The sequence below is a fragment of the Fukomys damarensis genome, unplaced genomic scaffold (assembly GCF_012274545.1).
Source record: "Fukomys damarensis isolate Sample0158 unplaced genomic scaffold, DMR_v1.0_HiC HiC_scaffold_5, whole genome shotgun sequence".
Taxonomy (NCBI): domain Eukaryota; kingdom Metazoa; phylum Chordata; class Mammalia; order Rodentia; family Bathyergidae; genus Fukomys; species Fukomys damarensis.
In genome coordinates, this window is record NW_022900917.1 from 20,203,288 (window position 1) to 20,227,182 (window position 23,895).

At 36.7% G+C, this 23,895-nt stretch overlaps 1 protein-coding gene across 1 annotated transcript in view; it reads left to right on the top strand.

The window, feature by feature from the left end:
• Positions 1-23,895, top strand: part of Virma (vir like m6A methyltransferase associated) — a 62,163-nt gene that overhangs the window by 27,154 nt on the left and 11,114 nt on the right. Inside the window, exons 9-17 of the mRNA XM_010619608.3 lie at positions 2,236-2,727; positions 4,126-4,280; positions 7,074-7,156; positions 9,155-9,248; positions 9,375-9,919; positions 10,441-10,676; positions 11,128-11,380; positions 14,104-14,321; positions 16,918-17,050. Coding sequence (XP_010617910.1) covers positions 2,236-2,727; positions 4,126-4,280; positions 7,074-7,156; positions 9,155-9,248; positions 9,375-9,919; positions 10,441-10,676; positions 11,128-11,380; positions 14,104-14,321; positions 16,918-17,050 — 2,209 coding nt within the window. The remainder of the gene's footprint in view (positions 1-2,235; positions 2,728-4,125; positions 4,281-7,073; positions 7,157-9,154; positions 9,249-9,374; positions 9,920-10,440; positions 10,677-11,127; positions 11,381-14,103; positions 14,322-16,917; positions 17,051-23,895) is intronic.

Sequence of the window (23,895 nt, forward strand, 5' to 3'; positions counted from 1 at the left end):
ACGAAGTGTTTATTAAATATTATTTTACCCCCAAATCTGGAGGAGGAATGTGTGGGTATCAGACTGGAGGAAATAAAGGTCCTTGGATGCTGTGCTAAGGAGTTTGGATTATAGTTTAAAAATGAGACGATCTTGAATGTTTTGGAAAAGCAGAACTGATTGAAATAGTACTCTCAGTAGTAGTTACTAATAAGTACTTGACCTAGCATAGTGGTGCTTATCAGGAATGGAATACAAATTATTGTGCTAATATTTTTTGTTGCCGGGGATCGAACTCAGGCATTTGTGCTTGTAAGGCAGGCAGCAGAACCACTGAGCCAAATCCCCGGCCTTATTGTTCTAATATGGACAGAGTTATGAGAGGGGAATTACTAGAACCTGATCTGGGGACATCATAGGAAACAGAAAGTGAGAAGGAGTGAACAGTGTTTGAGATTTCTAGTCAGGTAACAATTAGAACTCTGGTTTCATTGGCAGAAACTGGTGAGTTAGAAGGAAGAGTGAATTTTGGAAGGAGAATAATTACATTTCGGAAGGATTAGTTTGAAGTTACAGTCAAGGTCTAATGACCTATTTTGGGGTCCCCAAGATTTTCTAGCTGAACTCATAGAATTCAGCACACAGTTGTACTTAGCAAAAGGTCCAAAGCCTAAACTGAGGCTAATAAGGTCCATCACCTAAAGTCTGGGGAAATCCATCACAAGCCTCCAGTCTTCTCAAGGGGGGGTCACGCAAGACCTGCTTAATTCCTTCAAGTTGGGAAAGCATATGTGAAATGTTACCTGCGTCTTCGAAACTCACACCTAGGGTTTTTAAAACAGTTGTTATTTTTAGTTTTAACTGAAAAGTAGTTATATATATATTTAATGTGATGTTTGATATATATGTACAATGTGGAATGATTATGTCAAACTAATTTTGGCACCCAGAGTTTGTATTGAGGGATAACCATGCAATTATTTACTGCCTATGATGTTACAGAATTATGAGGTCCCAGAAGAAAAGCACATGTTCGGCATAAAACAAATTGTTTGCAAAAATAATTTAGGCTCAGCAAGCCATTCTTTTTTTTTTTTTTTTTGGTTCCGGGGATCGAACTCGAGTCTTTGTGCTTACAAGGCAGGTGGTGGAACCACTGAGCTAAATCCCTGGCCAATGCCATTCTTAACATTTGGGCTAAGGGACTCTTCCCAAATCCAAGTTCCCAGAGGCCAGCCAATCGCCAGTCTTGCAAGAAAGCCTAAGGATAAATGTGAGGTCTACTGTGTTAACTACTTTTAGACAGTCCATAAGGTAGATAAGGACGCACTTGGAGTAATTCTGGAGTTTTATTTTATTTTAAATTTTTCTTCAGCTTTTTGAGACAGGGCTTCCCTACGTAGCCCAGGCTGGCCTAGAATTCACGGCAGTCCTCCTGCTACAACCTCCCCGTTGCTGAGAAAAGTTCTTAGATTTGACAGAAGAGTGCTGGGCTATGGATGGCGGTATTAACTACTTAAGTACTAAAATTGATAATTTGAAGTTTGTTCTTTGTTAAGAGGTAGTACCTCAGGTCCATATTACAGCTGGTCTGTATTTTTCTTTTTTTCTTTTTGGTACTGGGGATCGAACTCAGGTCCTTGTGTTTGCGAGGCAGGCGGTGGAACCACTGAGCTAAATCCCTGCCCCTGGTCTATATTTTTCTTTCTTTTTCTTTTTTTGTTTTTTGTTTGAGACAAAGTCTTGCTTTGTAGTTCAGGCTAGCCCTGAACTCACTTTGTAGCCCAGGCTGGCCTTGGATCCCAAGGGCTGGGATTATAGGCTTGTGTCATCAGGCCCAGCTAATCTTTATTTTTCCTGGGGATCCTGATTCATGTATCTGAGATGCTGAGTAGAACCGTGGTATTTGATAAGTAGCTGAAAAAAAATAAAAGGCCTAGAATTTAGAATCAGAATTAACTCCAGAAAGAGAAAACTTACCATAGTTATTGACTATTTTCATGAGGAGAAATTTTATAAAACATCCTTTAAATATTAGCTATGAGAAAGTCTTACAGAATTTTCACTTTATTTGCCTAAAGAGAAAATTGCACATTATTAGTGTTGTTGTTATTAATGCAGTCTGCAGTTAAAGTAGTGTATGTCTGAGGATGAGGACTAAGACCATTAAAATTTGTTACTTGTGTCCTGTCTGGTAAGCGTTGAGTAAATGAAGACTGCCTTGCATTTACGTGACATAATGTCAATTTCCCACAGGTATCTTCACAGTCACCATTTCTTGGAGTTGGTTACCTTGCTTCTGTCGATTCCAGTAACAAGTGCCCACCCTGGTGTGCTGCAAGCGACAAAAGATGTTCTAAAGTTTCTTGCACAGTCACAAAAGGGTCTCCTTTTTTTTATGTCAGAATATGAAGCAACAAACTTGTTGATCCGAGCGTTGTGTCATCTGTATGATCAAGACGAAGAGGAAGGTCTCCAGTCTGACGGTGTTATTGATGACGCATTTGCCTTGTGGCTGCAGGACTCAACTCAGACACTGCAGTGCATTACAGAACTGTTCAGCCATTTTCAGCGCTGTACATCCAGCGAAGAAACTGACCATTCCGACCTTTTGGGAACTCTTCACAATCTTTATTTGATTACTTTTAATCCTGTGGGAAGATCAGCTGTTGGCCATGTTTTCAGTCTTGACAAAAATCTTCAGAGTCTCATTACTCTAATGGAGTACTATTCCAAGGAAGCTTTAGGGTAATTTTTGTTCTTAAATTTTTAGTTACGATAGAAAACTAGATTGCTCATATGCTATTTTCTTTTAAAAAGGTGCTTCTCTGAAAGTAGAAGCTATGATTTTTTTGACATAACATGCACCTTGCTAGGAATTAGAATGACAGAAAGCTCTAAAATATAATATATAGCAGTAAAGCAATGCAGCCGACATTTTAGTACCTTCTTTTAGCGAGCCCGTGGTATTGACAAAGATTGCAGCTGTACACCTCTGCTAATTAGTGTAGAGGGGATCCCAAAGGCCAGGGATGTATCCCTTAATGATAGTGGGCATCTTTTGCTGCTTTCTGTCCTTACTGTTTAATCCAGTCACAGTCTCTGGTTTCAGAATTGGTTTGACTGAATGTGGAGAGTTGAGGATGACAATGGTTTTGAAGAGCCTGTGCTCTTTTTCTTTTTTTTTTGGTTTTTTTGAGACAGGGTCTCACTATGTAGTTGAGACTGACCTGGAACTCACTATGTAGCCCAGGCTGGTCTCGAACTCACAGTGATCCTCCTGCCTCAGCCTCCTGAGTGCTGGGATTACAGGCTTGCGCCACCATGCCCGACGAGCCTCCGCTCTTGGGGTAGATATTTTAGTGACTAGAGACATGCCCTCTTCCTAGTTCCTGTCACAGGCAGTAGAACCCAGATAGCTGCCTTCTCCATGGGGACTTGATAAACTCCTTGAGTGATGAGTCTCCTTTGGGGCCGTTTCGGAAGACAGGCCAAGTGGCTTCTCTGCCTGGCTGTGTCCTCATTATGGCAGCTGATCACATCTGTTCCTGTGTATCCAGATTGGTTGGAGATTTTAAAGGAGACTGAAGTGTACTTTGTAATATTTTATTGTTAACAAAATATACTTGTTAATATTTCATTGTTATTCTGTTCTTCATAGAATGTTATTTTATTGTAATAGATGTTTTATTTTTATATTTAGCAGCTCTCCTTATTTGTGGGTTCTGCTGTGAATTTACCCAACCATGAACTGAAAATATTTAGAATAATATTCCGACTTTATTTTTCTTGTCATTATTCTCTACACAATAAGTACAATAACTTTATATAGCATTTACATAATATTAGGCATTATAAGCAACGTAGAGATTAGTTAGTATAGATGTGTGTTGATTACGTGTAGATGCTGGGTGATCCTTTATGGATTTTGGTACTGAGGGGTGACTACTGCTGAGTACAGCTTTCTGATGAATTGGATGTGAATGTAAAATCTGTTTTCTTGTCTTCAAGAAGTGAGTCATGTTTCATTGTAAATTTTGTTGGTCTTTAACACCAAATAGAAAATATATTTAAAATTATTCCTAAAAAAATTATTCCTAAAAATTGTTTTTGTACCCCAAACTTAAAAACCTTATTTTGTTTCAGCGATTCCAAGTCTAAGAAGTCAGTAGCTTATAATTATGCATGCATACTTATTTTGGTGGTGGTTCAGTCTTCCAGTGACGTCCAAATGTTAGAACAACATGCAGCATCTCTCTTGAAGCTTTGTAAAGCAGATGAAAATAATGCTAAATTGCAAGGTATAGTATCTGAAATTATTTTAAGCATTTGTGATACATGAAAAGAAACACCTATGAATGTCTGTGATTTTTTTTTTTGTTTGTTTGTTTGTTTTGGTTTTTTGGTACTGGGGATCAAACTCGGGCCGTTGTGCTTGGCAAGGCAGGCAGTGAAGCCACTGAGCCAAGTACCTGGCCCCTTACTTCTTTAATTTACTTTTTATAAAGGTAGTTTTTAAAATTAAAGGTTTGATAAAATGTTTCAGTCTATAAACAAAAAGATTTGAATTATTTTATTTTTAGGAAGTCATAAAATTGGTGTTTAAAATTGCTATTGAAAATGGAAGAGGTAGTTTAAAGAATTTAAAAGTTCTTTTTTTTAAACCGGGGATTGAACTCGGGTCCTTGTGCTTGTGAGGCAGGCAGTGGAACCTCTGAGCTAAATCCCCGGCCTTAAAAGTTCTGATTGTGGTATAGCTTGTGCATATGTTCACACACACACACACACGCGCCCGTACCCTCATGGAGTAAACACTGTTCTAATTATAACAGATCTTCTGTGGATCAACATATTTATATTGTCCTCAGAAGTGAACGATATGAATATGAGCTTTATTTTTTAAAGTATAGAAATGTATATTGAGTGAAGTTTATGGCAAACTTCATAGGCAGTTTGGAAAATAAGACAGTTAATTGTAATTTTTAAATTATTACATTTCGTCTCAGCTTTCTGATGTTACCAAGTATAAAACTTGAGAACACTGAGTAAATATTGTAAAACTGCTTTAAAATGGAATGTGGCCTCTTTTTTTTAATTCTAAATTTTATGTATTGTGGTAGCTGCAATAAAAACTTGGGTAGTAATCTCAACCTCCCATAGTAAAAGTAGATTTTTTTTCCCCGTGAAGTATGCCCTTATTAAAGGAGGACACATGATATCTTCAAAGGCATTATTAATGCTTCACTACTAATTTTTTTTTTTTTTTCTGGTAACGGGGATCAAACTGGGGTCCTGTGCTTGCAAGGCAGGTGGCAGAACCACTGGGCTAAATCCCTAGCCCACTTAACTACTCTTTTTAGGTAATGGGTGCACTTTAAAAATTTTTTTTATTTTTTAAAAAAATTTTATTCTTTAATTTAATTTAAAAATGTTTGTGGTTTTTTGAGATAGAGTTTCACTACGTAGTTTAGTCTTGGCCTTAAACTTGCAACAATTCTCCTGCCTCAGCCTCCTGAGCTCTGGGATTACAGGTGTGCGCCACCATGCCTGGTTTAATTTAATTTAATATTCTTTTTATATGAAGGACTTAATTTATACATGCATAGGAAGCCAGGTGTGGTGACACACACATGTAATCAATCCCACGACTGAGGAGCCAAGATAGGAGGATCATGAGTTTGAGGCCAGCCTGAACTGTATAGGAAAATCCTGTCTCAAAATAGAAAAATATGTAAAGAAAAATTCTAAGATGTACGCAGCTGTGACCCTTCTGAACAAGTGCAAAACCAAGGAGAGAAACTACTTCTATTTTTGGTTTCCTTCAGTCATACCTACCTATAGAGTGTCTGGAACTGATACACCACCCCCACTATTTTTATTTTTATTTTTTTGGTACTGGGAATTGAACTCCGGACCTTGCGCTTTCAAGGCAGGAGGCAGAACCACTGAGCTAAATCCCTGGCCCTGATACATCACTTTTATGTTAGCATTTCTGAAAACATCTTTAGAGGCAGGTCGTTCTGTGGATACCTGCATTCTCAGCAAATGAGAAGTCTAGGCAGGAGGACCACAAGTTTGAGGCCGGCCTAAGCTACGTAGGAAGACCTCAAACCAAACCAAACCAAAAAGACACTTTGGAGGAGGAGATGCGGTATAGGTACTGTGGTACATAGGGTCTTGGAGAGTTTTGTTTTGATTGTGGTGGTATTTTAAATCAGAGTTTCCTCCCTATTTTGGGGTGATAGTAATTTTTAGTTTTATAAAGGCAAATTAAGAAATTGAGCCGGGGATTTAGCTCAGCGGTTCGGTGGCCTGCCTTGCAAGTGCAAGGACCCGAGTTCAATCTCTGGTACCCCCCCCCAAAAAAAAGGAAATTGATAGTTAAAATTGCCAAAAGTAAAATAAATAAAAAAAAAAGAAATTGACAATTTCATGTTGAGAGAAGAGGTACTGAGTAATCTGTCTCATGGATTTGACCTGTTAGAAATAACTACCTTTAATACATTTTGCCTATATTTTTTTTTCAGGGGTCTGGGCAGCAGCAGCAAAGATAGATAAATAAACAGTATATCAGTTTGTAAGCAGTTTTTTATAAATCTGTTTTGTAATGTTATAAACTGATTGAAAAATTCATTTTTATTATGTTTTCATTACATATGTGTTTAAGCATTTACACATGTAAGTTTTCAGAAATCAGGTAGCAAAGAGCAGTTACTTCTTGTTTTTGAACCAGTATTATAGGCCTATATTTCCACTTCATATTTATTTATTTATTTATTTATTTTTGAGACAGGGTCGCACTATGTAGTTGAGACTGACCTAGAACTCACTATGTAGCCCAGGCTGGTCTCGAGCTCACAGAGATCCTCCTGCCTTAGCCTCCTGAGTGCGGGGATTACAGGTGTGCGCCACCACACCCGGTGGCTCCACTTCAATTTAAAAGTTGTTTAAATAATTACATACAAATTTATCCTTGAATGAATTTAGATATTGAAGTCAGTGCAGAGCTGATATTTCCTTAAATATGCTATTATTTCTTTTGTTATAAAGGCCTTTATTTTTAAACATTACAGACTATTATTTTTGTTTTTAAGAACTTGGCAAATGGCTTGAACCTCTGAAAAACCTTCGATTTGAAATTAACTGCATCCCAAACCTAATTGAATATGTTAAACAGGTAAGTTAAATTTACAAGTTTTTTGGAACTTCATGGTGTAGTATAAAATGGTAATGCATTAGATCACTTGTATAGATACAGTTCAATGCTTTGGTAATATAACATGTAATTATTTCTGTTAAACTTTAATTAGTGACGAGTAATTTTCCTGAAAATATTTAGCTGAAAATTGATAGTAGATAATTGCAGCATAGGGGCTAGTTCTCCCTTTTGTTAATTTGGGATAGTCCTATCTATAATTGAAATAATTTATAAAAGCTGGAATCAAGATCTATAAAATTCATAACAGTATTGGTGAAAAAATTCAAATAAAATTCAGGTAATTCATAGTAATGAAATCAGTGCATTGTTAGTCTTAGAAGTTGGTTCCCAGTTGTTTTTGTTATTATTTTTGCTCTTGGTTGATCCAGTGTGTAACATAATAAGGACTAAAGGGACATAGATATGTAAAAGTTTTAATCTGGAAGGACAGTATGAACTTTGAATTACCTCATCTAGCTCTTGATGATGTGTGTGTGTGTGTGTGTGTGTGTGAGAGAGAGAGAGAGAGAGAGAGAGAGGAAAACAAAACTACCTGTAGCTGTTTTGATCTTACAACAAAGTACCATTTGGGTTTATCTGCTTCAGCTTTTTCTTCACTAATGTTTCTGCCCTTGCCTTCTCTGACACTGTATTTCTTCTAAGAATACTTTTACCTTCTATGATGCCATCATGTTTTTCTGTCTTAACTCTTTGCTTCATATGATATCTGGAGCTTTTCATTGTATTTAGCAGAAGCACAATTAATGTCCTGTAAATGTATGCATTCATGCATTCTGAAGCTTTGTGCATGATAAGTGACTATTAATAGGACATCAGTAAATACCAAGTGGGCTGGGGTTGTAGCTCAGAGGCACAGTGCTGCCTGGCAAGCGAGAGATTCTGAGTTCGATTCCTGGTACCAAAACCAAAAAAAGAAATAAAACAAATAAATAAATATCAAATGTTTGAGTAAAAGTAGTTAGGAATGTAATTCTAGAAGTTTTTTTTTTTTTTTTGGTACCGGGGATCAAACTCGGGTCCTTGTGCTTGTGAGGCAGGCGGTGGAACCACTGAGCTAAAGCCCTGGCCCCGTTTGTTTTTTGAGACAGCATCTCACTATGTAGTTGAGACTGACCTGGAACTCACTGTGTAGCTCAGGCTGGTCTCGAACTCACTGTGATCCTCTTGCCTCAGCCTCCCAAGTGCTGGGATTACAGGCATTCGCCACCACACCCAGCTTGACTGACTCTCTGTTTCCTCTAACCATGGTGTCCTTAGTTTGGCATTTTAAAAAATGTACCTGTATAGTCCAAAAACTTGCCATGTTTCCTCAAGTTTTGAAAGAGGCTTTGTACCATGGAGTTCTTAAAATACAATCATTATTCCTTTTTCAGGAGAGAAGATGTATAAAATAAGTATGAAGAAAGGAATTAAACTCAAAGAGTGTCTCATAATTCCTGTATATTAGCTTTGTTTTAGTTAGTACTTTTTTTTTTTTTGGTTTTTTTGAGATAGGGTCTCACTGTGTAGTTGAGACTGACCTGGAACTCACTATGTAGCCCAAGCTGGTCTCGAACTCACAGGGATCCTCCTGCCTCAGCCTCCCAAGTGCTGGGGTTACAGGCATGCGCCACCATGCCCGGCAGTTAATACCTTAAATATACTGTACTTGTTCATTACAATTCTTTTTACGTAATATTTCACAGTTTGACATATGTAAAAGATAAAATAATTACGATGAACATTTTTTAGCTTTGGTGACTTATGTTTTAAATATACTATACATAAATAAATATAAAATGTTACATGTGCTTAAGGCTCTTCCTTCTTTCCTTCCTTCTGGAGGTTGAACTCAGAGCCTTGCATACGTATACTAAGGAGGGCCTTGCACAGATATTTTTAATGCCGTGTCTGGAATTTTCTCTTGATCTAATTGGCTACCAAGAAATTAAACTCTGTTTATTTTTACTTTTAAAGAATATTGATAACTTGATGACGCCAGAAGGAGTTGGCCTTACCACTGCCTTACGTGTTCTCTGTAATGTGGCATGCCCACCTCCTCCTGTGGAAGGTAAAGTGACATTTAAAAATGACTATTTAAGCATAGTATAAATATTATTTATTAAGTATTCAAAATTATTAACTGATTATTAACATAGAAATAATTAGTTTTTTCCCCTCCTTATTCTATATAAAGGTCAGCAGAAAGACCTGAAATGGAATCTTGCTGTTATTCAGCTTTTTTCTGCTGAAGGAATGGACACCTTTATTCGGGTTCTGCAAAAATTGAACAGTATTTTGACTCAGCCTTGGAGGCTCCATGTCAACATGGGGACTACCCTTCACAGAGTTACCACCATCTCCATGGCTCGCTGCACGCTCACTCTTCTAAAAACCATGCTAACGGAGCTCCTGAGAGGCGGATCCTTTGAGTTTAAGGACATGCGTATCCCCTCAGCACTTGTTACGTTACACATGCTCCTGTGCTCTATCCCCCTCTCAGGTCGTCTGGATAGTGATGAACAGAGGATTCAGAATGATATCATTGATATCTTACTAACTTTCACACAAGGAGTTAATGAGAAACTCACAATCTCAGAAGAAACTCTGGCCAATAATACTTGGTCTTTAATGTTAAAAGAAGTTCTTTCTTCCATCTTGAAGGTTCCCGAAGGATTTTTTTCTGGACTCATACTTCTTTCAGAGCTGCTGCCTCTTCCTTTGCCCATGCAAACAACTCAGGTATCACTTCCATATAACATGCATCTTATGAATGACTGCAGTAGCGCTTTTAAGAAAGCCAGTGATTTTTGATAAAAACAAAACTCTCATCCCTCTCACCCCTAAAAGACAAAATAACTGGATGAGGGCAAGATAAAACTGAAGCAAGGTGGTCATTGAGGAAATATGGGGGTTAATGCTTAAATAAATTTTTGTTGGAAGTGAGTTTTATTATGCTGTCATGTATACTTGTATTTACATTTTCCTGTTATTTTATAACCCCTCACCCATCATGTGTTAGATTTTGCCAGTAACTAGGTTGCTTCACCAGTGGACTCTGCTCAACTGACTGCTAACCTGAGAACGATAAGATTTTTTTAGATTCATTGAACTCAGTCAAATGTTTAATTGTGTAATAGAAAATTAAATGTTTTAAGCATGCAGTAACTATGTTCTTTTATAACAGTTCTTCCTGAACAGTTTTTGAGACTATAAATAAATATTAAAAATCTACGTACACACACGTTATACTTTTTTAACAGGTTATTGAGCCACATGACATATCAGTGGCACTCAACACCCGAAAATTGTGGAGCATGCACCTTCATGTTCAAGCAAAGTTGCTCCAAGAAATAGTCCGTTCTTTCTCTGGCACAACCTGCCAGCCCATTCAGCATATGTTACGGCGTATTTGTGTTCAATTGTGTGACCTTGCCTCACCAACCGCACTTCTGATTATGAGAACTGTGTTGGATTTGATTGTAGAAGACTTACAAAGGTATTTTCATTTTGCATTAAGAATTTTTTTCCTCAAGTCTTTCTTGACGTGGATACACTTTTTTCACTTAGAGTTTGTAAACCAGGGTTTAGAAAACCCAGAAAACACATTTACGTATAAATGTACACATGCACTCATGTATGTATAAAGGAATATAGTAAATTACTGTTAATTACCTTCATTTCACCATTTTATGTACAGTATACCTTGAAGGTCTTGAATTTGGGCTTTTGAAAGGTGAACTATGAAGAAATACTCTGATTTAAGAAAACATTGAAAATTACTGAATTTATGAAATAGTAATTGTAAAACGCCAGAAAAATTGTCATCATATCCAAAGAATGAAATGTTTTATGCCATATTTGTGTAATATGTATAGAAAAATAAATTAGTTAAATAATACCTTTAAAATTAAGAACTTTGTTTACTAAATGTATTGATTTTATTTCAGCACTTCAGAAGATAAAGAAAGACAGTATACTAGCCAAACCACCCGGTTGCTTGCTCTTCTTGATGCTCTGGCTTCACACAAAGCTTGTAAATTAGCTATTTTACATCTAATTAATGGAACTATTAAAGGTGATGAAAGATACACAGAGATATTCCAAGATCTTTTAGCTTTGGTGCGGTCTCCAGGAGACAGTGTTATTCGCCAACAGTGTGTTGAATATATCACATCCATTTTGCAGTCTCTCTGTGATCAGGTATTTGCATTTTATAAAGTCTCTGTGTGTGTCTGTGTGTGTGTGTACACATTTTAAAGCTCTCAGTTTAAATCTTGTATGCGAACAGAAAGCTCTTATGTTTTATTAATTACGTTTATATGAAGATTAACAAGTGAAGGAACAGTAGAATGACACTATAGAATGGTACTTCAAAGCATCATGATTTGGATCAGTATTTCTTTTTAAAAATTTTAAAAATTGAACTCACAGCCTTAGCACTGAGCACACTCTCAGCTCTTTTTTTTTTGAGATAGGGTGTTGCTAAGGTGATAAGTTGGCCAGGCTGGGAATTTGTGATGCTCCTGCCTCTGCCTTCCAGAGTGCTGGGATTATAGGACCACACCACCATGCCCAGCAAGGGTTAGTAAACAGTATTGTGGGTGTCTCTGAAGAGCTTTTCCCTTCTTTATCAGATTAGAACCGTGAGTGATTGCTTTTTGTTCTACTGATAATTTTTAGGGTTGATTAATGTCTAATATCTTAATTTTCCTTCCAATTATACACCAAATTATTCTTGACTTTGTAGCTTTATTATTGGTTTGAGTTAATATGTTCTCTTGTTAGGACAACTATTGGAAGGCATCAGGGGTGACTGAAGTTAGATGTGTTTCAGACTACTGTGCTATCAGTGGTAATACTTTTACTGCTGTCTGTATTATTGACTCCTAGTTTGTAGTTAGAGGAGATAATGGTAATTATGTTCGCTTTTCTTTTTTTTTTTTTTTGGTACCAGGTATTGAACGGATCTTACACTTGCAAGGCAGGTGGTGGTACCACTGAGCTAAGTCCCTAGCCCAGTTGTGCTTTTAGAGCCCATTGTGAATGGAGTCTTTGGAGATTTCCATGCCTAGTGGCATTTCTTTTCCCCCAGTACTGGGGATCAAACTTAGGATCTTGAGCTTGCCAGATGGGGGCCGTGCCCTAAACTAAATCCCTGGCCCCCAGTGGCATTTTAATTTATCAGAATACTAACTGGTTATCAGCAGGACTTTTTTCAGGGAGAATATTTTTAATAAAGTCCTGAGTTGGAAGATAGAAATCCAGTTTGGTTATATATAAGACTAAAGTCAAGAATGAATATTTTTCTGTGTGGCTTGTCACCATAAGTGGATGTGGCAGAAAGGACTTTTGGGTCTGATCAAAAGGGTATTTATTTAGGTACTGGGGATCAAACTCAGGACCTTGCACTTGCGAGGCAGGCAGTGGAACCACTAAGCTAAATCCCTAGCCCAAAAGGGTGTTTTAAATATTCCTCAGATTGTGCATTTGAGTGATATTTTTTGAATAATCCATATGGGATTGCGTGACTGTGCTGACTAGCACTAAAGCATTCTTGTTTCCCTTTTATCACACAGACATTATTTATTGACCTCACTGTGTTTCCCTTCTGATTCAAATCTTTGTGTCATGGTTTTAAACCGGGTTAAATACTGGTTTTCAATTTGTTGAAATAATGAAAGTGATGAAACATACACAAAAATGCTTTTGTAAAATCTGTTTTACTTTGATGAAAAGAGAAATTGGGAAGCTGAGGCAGGAAGGTCCCATGTTGGAGCCCAACCTGGCCAACCTAGTGGAGAGATTTAGGATTTAGCTCTGAGCTCAGTGAAAGACCCTGGGTTCAGGTTCCAATACAAAAAAAAAAAAAAAAAAAGTAGAATTTTTTACAGTTAATGTTAGCTAAACTTGGCTTAGTAATGGAAAACTTGAATTTTAAAAGTATATAAAAAGTAGAGAGGAATATTTGAAGGCTATGTTTATGACCATCTCTTTATAATGCTTAAAATTCCAACTTTGATTATGTTTAAAGTTTATTTTTCTGAATGGTTTCTTTATAAACAGTAAACTTTATAAATGAAGGAGTTGTACAGTGATTTGATGTATTTTAGTTCCAGCAGTACTTCTTTTTTGTAGCAGTGCTAGGGATAGAAACCCTGGCCTTGAGCAGAAGACACACGCACTTCCACTGAGCTCTACTTCCAGCTTCTCAAAATACCTTTTCTTTAACCGTTTGAAAATAGAGACTTCTCTCTTTACAAAAAAGGAGGATCTGCCCACCCACCTTGCAAGCACAAGGACCCAAGTTCAATCCCCGGTACCAAACAAAAACAAAAACAAAAAAAAAGGAGGAAAAGTTTTAAAAAAAGTGTTCTTTTGTTTTGTTTTGTTTTGTTTTTAGGCAGGGCCTCACTATGTAGTTCAGACTGACCTGGAACTCACTATGTAGTCCAGGCTGGTCTGGAATTCACAGCAATCCTCCTGCCTCAGCCTCCCGAGTGCTGGGATTACAGGCATGCGCCACCACGCCTGGCAAAAAAGCGTCCTTTTAAAGTAAAAATATTGTAAAGCATTTAAGTCTGTTTTAAAGTGTGTATCTTTACATTAGCTTGTATTAAAGGACAAAATAACTTATTTATTCTTGATGTATTAGTACCTTTTGCTGGGGATAGTAATATTTTCATGAGATAATTATTAAGCATTAATTGATGCATACTTTTGAAGGAACAGTTCTCAGTGATGGTAATACTATTTTCTAGTTAATATTTTATTTTTATTAGTACACTTTTGCAGTACATAATGATCACATTCCTCATGGGAAGTTGGTCCATCTACCCATCTCAGTTCTTTTTTCATCCCCTTCTCCTTCCTCTGGTACTCATTTAATAAATGTATTTTTTCTCTGCTCTCTTTCTGCCCCTCAGGACATTGCACTTATTTTGCCAACCTCTTCTGAAGGCTCTATTTCTGACCTTGAGCAGCTCTCCAATTCTCTGCCGAACAAAGAATTGATGGCCTGCATCTGTGATTGTCTGTTGGCCACTTTAGCCAATTCCGAGAGCAGTTACAACTGTTTACTGACTTGTGTTAGAACAATGATGTTTCTTGCAGAACATGATTATGGGTTGTTTCACTTAAAAAGGTAATGCTTTGTCTAGTCTTATAAACTCATATTTAATTTTTTACTCTGTCACACCCTCCCCCTGCAAATTAATCCATACCTATTGCTTTGGGTTGTTTTATTCGTTAATTTTATGATACATTTTAGGTATACAGTATGCTGACATTCATTATTGAGAATTTGTACCTTTACATAATATATCTCGGGGCTGGGGATTTAGCATAGTGGTTCTGCTGCCTACCTTGCAAATGCAGGTTTCCAAGTTCGATCCCTGGTATCAAAAAACAAAACAAAACAAAACAAAGAACAACAAACAAAAAACATAATCTAACTTGGTTCTCATTTTTTTCCCCAGTCCCCTGCCCTCCCTTCAACATCTCTACCCTTCCCTATTTACAAAGACTTTGTTTTTATTTTTTTTCTCATATTTATTCCTTTTAATTTATGCCTATTGTAAAAAATTGAAGGTATGATTTCTTAAGAAAAATTTTGTGTTTATGCTAGGCAGAAAAATTTTTTTAACTGATAAGTAATAGTCCAGCAGTCTGGGTCATTTCTAATTTTTAAAGTTATGAATAAAACTGATATAAAACTTTGCATATAGATTTTTTTTTTGCTTTTTTGAGACAGGGTCTCACTATGTAGTCGAGACTGACCTGGAACTCACTGTGTAGTCCAGGCTGGTCTCGAACTCACAGTGATCCTCCTGCCTCACCTCCTGAGTGCTGGGATTACAGGCATGTGCCACCACGCCTGGTTGCATGTAGATTTTTTTTTAACCTCCATTTTTCTTTCTCTTGGATAGGTAGCTCAGGGTCAGTGATCGTGTTATATGGTAGGAATATATTTAACCTTATATGAAACTCTCAAACTATTTTTCATTTTCTGTTCCTACCAGTAAGACATGAGAGTTCCAATTGTGCCTCATCCTCATCAGATGTTGGTATTTTCGGGGTTTGTTGTCTTATTTTGTTTTTAATTTTTAAGACAAAATGTTGCCATGTTGCCCAAACTGGCTTGAAACTCCTTGGCTTATTGAGTCCTCTTGCCTCACCTCCTGAGTATCAGACTAGAGAGACATGTGCCACTGTGGCTGGCCTTGCCAGGTTTTTCCTAATAAAATGTTTGAGGCCCCGTCTTTTTTTTCCCCCTCTGGTATTGGGGGTTGAACTCAGGACCTCGTGCTTGCAAAGCAGGTGCAGCACCACTGAGCTGTATCCCTCCACCACACTTTTGATAGAACTTCAGAGTACATAATGCACTTGATTAAGATTTTAAAAAATTTTTTTATTTTTTGGTACTGGTAATTGAACTCAGGGCCTCACACTTGCCAGATAGGCACTATGCCACTGAGCTAAATCCCTGGCTCTTGATTAAGGTTTTATATAGTGGCTAATAATTGATATACTCTAATTTTGAATCTATTCTACAATGTTATCTTTATAATTATCCTCATTCCTTTTGTACCTTTTTGTATTCCTATTGTACGTTTATTTACTTTTTTTTTTTGGTACTGGAGATCAAATTGGGGACTTTGCACTTGCATGGTGGGTGGCAGAACCACTGAGCTAAATCCCTGTCCCCACATTTTCCAAATATAAACACTGTATGCTTAGTGTTAATTTCACAGTTATTTCACTTTGGCTAATTATAGCTCAAGGGCATACTTGAATATTTAAATAATTTGCCCTTGATCATCTAGGAACTGCACAATGCTTAGAATACTTTTACCAGGTCTATATATTATCAAAATTTTTTATATAAATCATGGTTGGTTGTTATATAGAAGTTTTTTCTATGTTTAGGCTGGCAAACTGGCCTGCAGGCCAAATCAGGCTGCTGCTAGTTTTATAAATGATGATGCATACGTTATCTAAGTCTGCTTCCTTGCTGTACCAATGGAGTTTAGTAGTAGTGACTGAGACTGCTGTTGTATATGACAGATAAGCAACCAGAATTGTGTGTATCCTACAGAACCTAAATTGTTTGCCATCTGATTTTTTCTTTTTCTTTTTTTTTTGGCTTTTTAGACAGAGTCTTACAATATAGTTCAGGCTGGCCTTGAACCCACTATATAGCCCAGGCTGGCCTTGAACTTGCAGTGATACTCCTGCCTCAGTCTCCCGAGTGCTGGGATTACAGGTGTGCGCCCCCATGCCTGGCTGCCATCTGACTCTTTAACACAGAAGTTTGCTGACCCATCTCTAGATCCTTGATTTCCTTTGGTCAGATCAGTGGCATCTCTTTTTGTAGGTATTATGAAACTTAGGTTTTATCTAACCTGGGCTGGTTTCTGATACAGCTATAATCCACTTATGTTAGAGAAATTGTGAAATTATAAAAAGTTTAAAAAATGGGAAAGTGGCAGTTTCTTGTGCTGGTTTTTATAAATTTACTATTTGGGAGAAATTTTTCTTTATATACTTCACGCTCAGCTTTAAAGGAGCCAGTACTATAGATTCTGCTTTGTTACACTATATATGCAGACACACCGGAATACTTTTTACAGTTTTTTAAATGATGGAATCAAATTTATCTTTTCTGACCTTAGTTCATTGCTTATACAATTTATATGTTCTTATTTTAATCTACTCTCCTCTATTTCCTTTATTTATAGTTCCTTAAGGAAAAACAGTAGTGCTCTGCATAGTTTATTGAAACGAGTTATCAGCACATTTAGTAAGGACACGGGAGAACTTGCATCTTCATTTTTGGAATTTATGAGACAAATTCTTAACTCTGAAACAATGGTAACTATATTTATATTTGGTGTTTTTTAGTTTTACAGAGTTTGTCATTAAGTTAAAAGAGTAGTTTAGTTGAAACTTATCTTAGAACTTAGTTTTTTTCCTCTACCCTCATCCTACTATAAATAACTGTTTTTAAGAAATAATTTTTATGGTAAGAGTAGATTATATTGGTCTAATTTAGTAGGTGTCATTATTTTATGAATACTATTTAGCAACAGAAAAACATTACCTTAAGCACCTTCACTTTAAAGTAATTCTTTACATTGCATTACCTGGTAATTGTGTTACCATGGACTTCAGACCAATCAAGTAGTCTCTTAAATATTTATTACTGTCACTTAATTGAGTATTTACTATAGTAATTGTGGTTTGAATGCTAAGCGTTGGGGGTAACTGTAAAATTAGTGATACTAGAATATTTTGGATGTAGATGTAAATGTTGCTTCATTTATTCTAAAATCTTTTAAAAATATAAGTAGGATTAATCTTATTAGTGTTTTCCAAAATCATTGTATATTGTGGACCCAATATCAGAAGCCACTGATAGGCCTGGTTAGTGCTTGCACCCGCGTACATTAATTTAGTTTGGAACATTGGGATATATTTGAGTGTTAATTTAGAAAAGTTGAAAACCTTCAAGTGAAGAACGGTTGTAAATTTTGTGTTGATATACTTGCTCCTCTTAGAACCCAAATGTATGATTACTCCCTTTTAAACAGTAAACTGAAAAAAAGTATTTCATGTCATATAAGTTTGAAAATATTTCCTTAATCTAGGTTAACTATACACATTAGTATATTGAAAGCTCTGAAAAGTCCTTGGTGTTTTATTATGGTTTCATTCAGCTTTATATGTATCATCTGTGAAATGTGTGTGCGTGTGTGTGTGTGTGTGTGTGTGTGTGTGTGTTCATACATACACATTCTGTCCTTATGATCTCGGTCTACAGTGGTTCAAGAAATTCATCTGCAAGCCGGGTGTAGTGGCGCATGCCTGTAATCCCAGCACTCGGGAGGCTGAGGCAGGAGGATCACTGGGAGTTTGAGACCAGCCTGGGCTACATAGTGAGTTCCAGGTCAGACTCAACTACATAGTGAGACACTGTCTCAAAAAACAACAAAAAAAAAAACAACAAAAAAAAATTAATCTGCAGCCAGGCATGGTGGTTTACACCTGTAATCCCAGCACTTGGGAGGCAGAGGCAGGAGGATTGCCTCAAGTTTGAGGCCAGCCTGAACTACTAGTGAGTTCGGGACCAACCTGAACTATAAAGTTCCCTATCTCAAAGACCCTGTCTCAAAAAACCAAAACATATAAACAACAAAAAAAGAGAAAAGCAAGTCATCTGCATAGGGCCAGGGATGTCACTCAGTGGCACTGCATCTACCTTACAAGTACAGGTCTTGAGTTTGGTTTCTAATACAAAAAGACCCCAAGAAATTCATCTACTTAAGATTTCTGTTGGGGAAAGTTGTAGAGGACCTTTTAGTACAGCGTTACCAAAATAAATAGAACATGGGATTTTGTAAGAAAAATATAGCCAGTCAGGGCACACGCCTATAGTTCCAGCACTCCAGAGGTTGAGGCCAGCCTGGACTACTTAGTGAGACTGTCTCAAAAGAGAAAACAAAAACATAAATTTTTACTAGTGTGTTTTCTCTTGGTATGTAATTTATATTTAGACTGTTTAATCCAGTAAGCCATTCTTAATTGCTGGTTGTGTTTGTTGATACTGTCTTGTTAATTTTATTGGCAATTATTGCTCATTTTTGTGCTTTATTTATTGATTGATTGGTATTGGGGATGGAACTCAGGACCCTGTGCTTGCCAGGCAGGTGGTGGCACTACTGAGCTAAATCCCTGGCCTGTTTTGAGGCAGGAGGATCGCTGTGAGTACGAGACCAACCTGGGCTACATAGTGAGTTCCAGGTCAGTCTCAACTACATAGTGAGAACCTGTCTCAAAAAAAAACAACAACAAAAAAAAAAAAAAGAAAGAAAAAAGAAAGTCACTGTGTTTCCCATAATGCTTTGATTCTGAAAGATTGGCATATTTAACAGTAAAGATACAGCTGCCCCATAGAGATTTTGGTATTTTACCTAATAAGACTCTGTATTAGATCCTAAGTGACAATGGTAACAAAGCAATTAACAGATTTTCTTACATGTTTCATCAGTTCCTAATCTAAAACCACTGATCAGTTTTCATTCGTAGTATCCACACTTTGCTTAGTACTCAGAATTGCTAATGATACGTACTTTTATTCACCCCAAATCAGTGATCTCCTTTTTTTACCTCCTTCATTGAGAAGACTACGGTCATCCTGGTCACCTTGTAAATTGCTCCACTCTCCCTCAGATTCTTTTCCTGTTCTTCATAATCCATCGCTTCCTTCCCTTGACATAGGAAAATGTATCTCTGCACCACTTCTACCTATAACCTTTCTACACTTTGTACCTATAACCTGGATCTTGTTGTAATGTTTTTCCTGAATCCTTTTCCCTCATTTGTCTTTTATGCTCATGGTAACTCTGAAATCACAAAACAAATTGATTATCTTCCCTATAAATGTGTTTAATTTTTGTTAATTAGCCCATTGATCTCCCCTTAACTGACAAGAAAGAAATCATGAAATGGTCTCCAGCTTTCCTACTTGGTCATCTTCAGTAGCTCCTTATTCTGTGCAGTTTTATTACCCTCACAAGACCCTGCGTACGGTGTTGAACTGAAACAGCAAGAAATGGGTGTTTTTGTCCTGTTTTTGTCCTTAAGGAGAATGCTTTCAGTCTTTCACTATTAAAATGTATTAGCCATGGATTTTTAGATGCCTTTTATCAGATTAGTGGTGTTTAATTCTATTCCTAGGTAAAGTGCTTTATAGTGAAAGTTGTTGAATTTTGTTGAATGCTTTTTCTGAGTCTGCTGAGATGATTGTGTGGGTTTTCCCCAGATCCTATCCATGCAGATAGATTTCTGTGTGTTGAGCTAACCTTGTATTCCTGGGAGAAATCCTACTTGATCTTGATGTATGATCCTTTTTATGTTGCTGGATTCCATTCGCTTTTCGTTATTGAGGATTTTTATGTTTGTCTTCAGAAGGGATTTTGGCTTGTAACTTTGTTTTCTTGTGATGTCTTGGGCTTTAGTGAATGAACTGAGAGATGTTTTCTCTTATTTGTTGGAAGAGTTTGTGAAGGATTGTTATTTGGTAGTATTCACCAGTGAAGTCATTTGGGTTTGGGGTGTGTGTGTGTGTGTGTGTGTGTGTGTGAATACTAATTCAATTACCTTAGCCTGTTTAAATTATCTGTAACTTCTTGACCCAAGGCCTCACTCACACATGCTAGGCAAGCACAGGACATAATTTAACTCTCAGTCCTTTCTTTTATTTCCTTTTAGTGAGTTTAGCTAAAAATTTGTCAGTTTTGTTGATCTTTACAAATATAGTAGTTCCCCTTATCTGCTGTTTTGCTTTCCATGGGTTCAGTGTGACCCATTCGATGATAGATTCCATTGAAAATAGCAAATGGAAGGGCCGGGGATTTAGCTCAGTGGTTCCACTGCCTGCCTCGCAAGCACAAGGACCTGAGTTCAATCCCTGGTACCAAACAACAACAACAACAGCAACCCCCCCAACACAAAATAGCAAATGGAAAATTTCAAAAATAAGCAATTCATAAGTTTTAAGTTGTGCATCGTTCTGTGTAGTGGTGAAGTCTCATTTCACCCCGTCCTGCTCCATCTTGCAGAACACGAGTCATCCCTTTATCCACTGTATCCACATTGAACATGCTACTCACCAGTTATTCTCTTGGTAGCCTTCTTGGCTGTCAGAGTGACTTGTGGTATTGCAGTGCTTTGGTGGAACATTCCAGTTACTGTACTTAAAAGGGCGCCCATGTGGAAAAGTAGTGATGCTGGCAGTTTTATTATAGTACACTGCTATACAGTAATTATTTTTAAACTTCTTGTGGTGCCCAGTTTATAAATTAAACTTTATAATAGATATGTATGTGTAAGAAATAATATAGTATATTATTAGGGGTTCACTACCAGCTGTGGTTTCAGGCATCTACTGGGGCTCTTCTGTAGGGGGAACTTTTGTAAACAACTTTTTCTGTTTTATATTTTTTCATTTATTTCTGCTTTAATGTATATTATTTCCTTCATGTTTTGAGTTTGGTGCCATTTTTTTTTCTGGTTTCTTAAGGTCGAAGGTTACTGAACTTTATTCCATTGTAATGAAGGCATTTAGTTACATATTTTGTTATTGACATTGCTCTTCCTAGTTCCCTAAGATTTGGTATGTTGTGTTTTTATTTTTGTTCATTTCAAAATTATCTAATTTCCCATTTGATTTCTTCTTTGTCTCACTAATTTTTTAGGTGTGTGTTTAATTTTCGTGCACATGTGAATTCCTCAAATTTCCTTCTGTTACTGGCTTCTCATTTCACTCCATTCTGATCAGAGGGGGCATAGTTTGTTTGATTGTAGCACTTTTGAATTTCAGCCTTGCTTCCACTGGTTAACAGATGATCAATCCTGAAGAGTGTTCCTGCTCACAAAAGATTGTGTTTTCTGTGGCTGTTTGATGGAATGTTCCATAAATGTCTGTAAGAGTAGTCGGTTTTTAGTTGTTTAAGCCATCTATTTCCTTGCTTATTTTCTGCCCAGTTGCTCTTTCCACTACTAAAATGGGGTATTACAGTTTCTAGCTGTCATTAAATGATCTCCCATTAGTGTATCATTATTGTTTCATGTATCTCTAGGGTTTGTTTTTGAGTATATGTATATTCATGATTATTACATCCTCTTGGGCCTTTTATTGTTATAAAATGTTCCCTTTCTCTTCTCTAGTAATAATCCTTATCTAATTGTCTTCTTATATTCAGCTTAGTTTTGATTTATATGGCATGTATTTTTTCCTCTTCTCTTACTTTCAACAGACCTGTGCCTTTTAATCTAAACTGTCATATATAGCATGTAGTCGAATTATGTTTTATTTTTTACATTCTGCCATTTTCCGTCTTGAGATTTTTTTTCTCTCTTTTTATATTTAATTTATGTTTAATTACTAGCAAGGTAAGATTTCTGATTTTTTTGTCATTTACTTCATTCATATATGTATATATATAATGTCTTTTTTCTCTTTATCTCTATTTTGCCTTTATTTTATTATTTTTAAAATTATTTTATTTTATTTTATTTTTTTGAGACAGGGTCTCACTATGTAGTTGAGACTGACATGGAACTCACTATGTAGCCCAGACTGGTCTTGAACTCACACTGATCCTCCTGCCTCAGCCTCCCGAGTGCTGGGATTACAGGTGTGCCCCACCATGCCCGGCTGCCTTTTCAAAGTTATTTTGAAAGTGGCCTGGGAAATATAATTAAAAATTCTAGTTCAGGTTAATATCTTCTTAATTTCATAGTATACAAAACTGTATAGCTACATCTCTTCTGATCCTTCTTTGCTTTGTGCTGTTATTGTCAAATAAATTTTATTTTTATATGTTGAATCATCCAGTTTTATAGTTAATTGGTTTACTTAATTAGCTTTTAATTCAAATAGAAAAAAGAGATGCAAATATATTTTATAGTATTTGTTATATTCAGCTATGTAGTTGATCTTTACTGGCACTTATTTCTTTATGTGGATTCAGATTAGTGTCTACTGTACTTTCATTTCAGTTTCACTTATGTTTTTTTTTGTTTTTTTGTTTTTTTGTTTTGTAGTGTTGGTCTGCTAGTGGTAAGCTCTCTGTCTTAATTTCCTTTTTCTCTTTTTTTTTAGTTCAGGTTGGCGTTGAACTTTTACTATGTAGACCAGGCTGGCCTTGAATTCAATTCTCTTGCCTCTGCCTCTGAATGCTAGGATTATAGGCGTGCATCACTATGGTTGGCTGTCCTCATTTTTGCTAGTTATATGATTTTTGGTTGATAGTCTTCTCTGAGCATTTTGAATATATTTTCCCATTGCATTTTCGGTTCATGATTCTGATGAGAAAGCACTTGTTGGTCTTACTGAGCATTCATCTTACATGTATACTGAGCATACATCTTACTTCTCTTTTGATTATGTTATGTTTTGTGTGGATCTCTACAAGATTATTTGAGCCTCTTGTAAGTATAATGTATTGATTAATGTATTATATTTGTAAAGTTTTCAAATTTATTTCTTCAGATTTTTTTTGTTTTTTGAGGCAGGGTCTCCCTTTGTAGTTCAAGCTGGCCCTGAACTCACTATGTAGCCCAGGCTGGCCTCAAACTTTCAGAGATCCTCCTGTCTCAATCTCCCCAGTACTAGGATTACAGCTGTGTGACACCATACCCGGCTCTCTTCAGAGATTCTAATTCTTTCTTATCTTCAAGTTTATTCTCTGCCTAGTCAAATCTGCTGTTGAGTCTTGTAGTGAATTTTTAGTAATTGTAGTTCCCTTCAGAATTTATATTTATACTCCTTAGGCCTTTACTAGTTTGCAGTATACTGTATTTATCATCTTTCCAGTTTCCTGCCAAACATTTTTTTCTTTTTCTTTGGTACCTGGGATTGAACTTGGTACATTGCGTTTACAAAGCATGCAGCAGAACCACTGAGCTAAATCCCTGGCCAAATATTTATTTCTCTGATATTTTTTTTTTCCTCCTGTGCTGGGTCTTGAACCCAGAACATTTGTACTGAGCTATTTCTCCAGCCCTTTTTATTTTTTGTGGTGAAGTCTTTCAAGGTTTCTATGTTATCCAAGCTAGGTTCAAACTTGTAGTCCTGTCTCAGCCTCCCAATGTGGTGAAATTATAGGCGTGAGCCACCACAGCTTTTTCATACATGAATAGTTCTGTGTGAG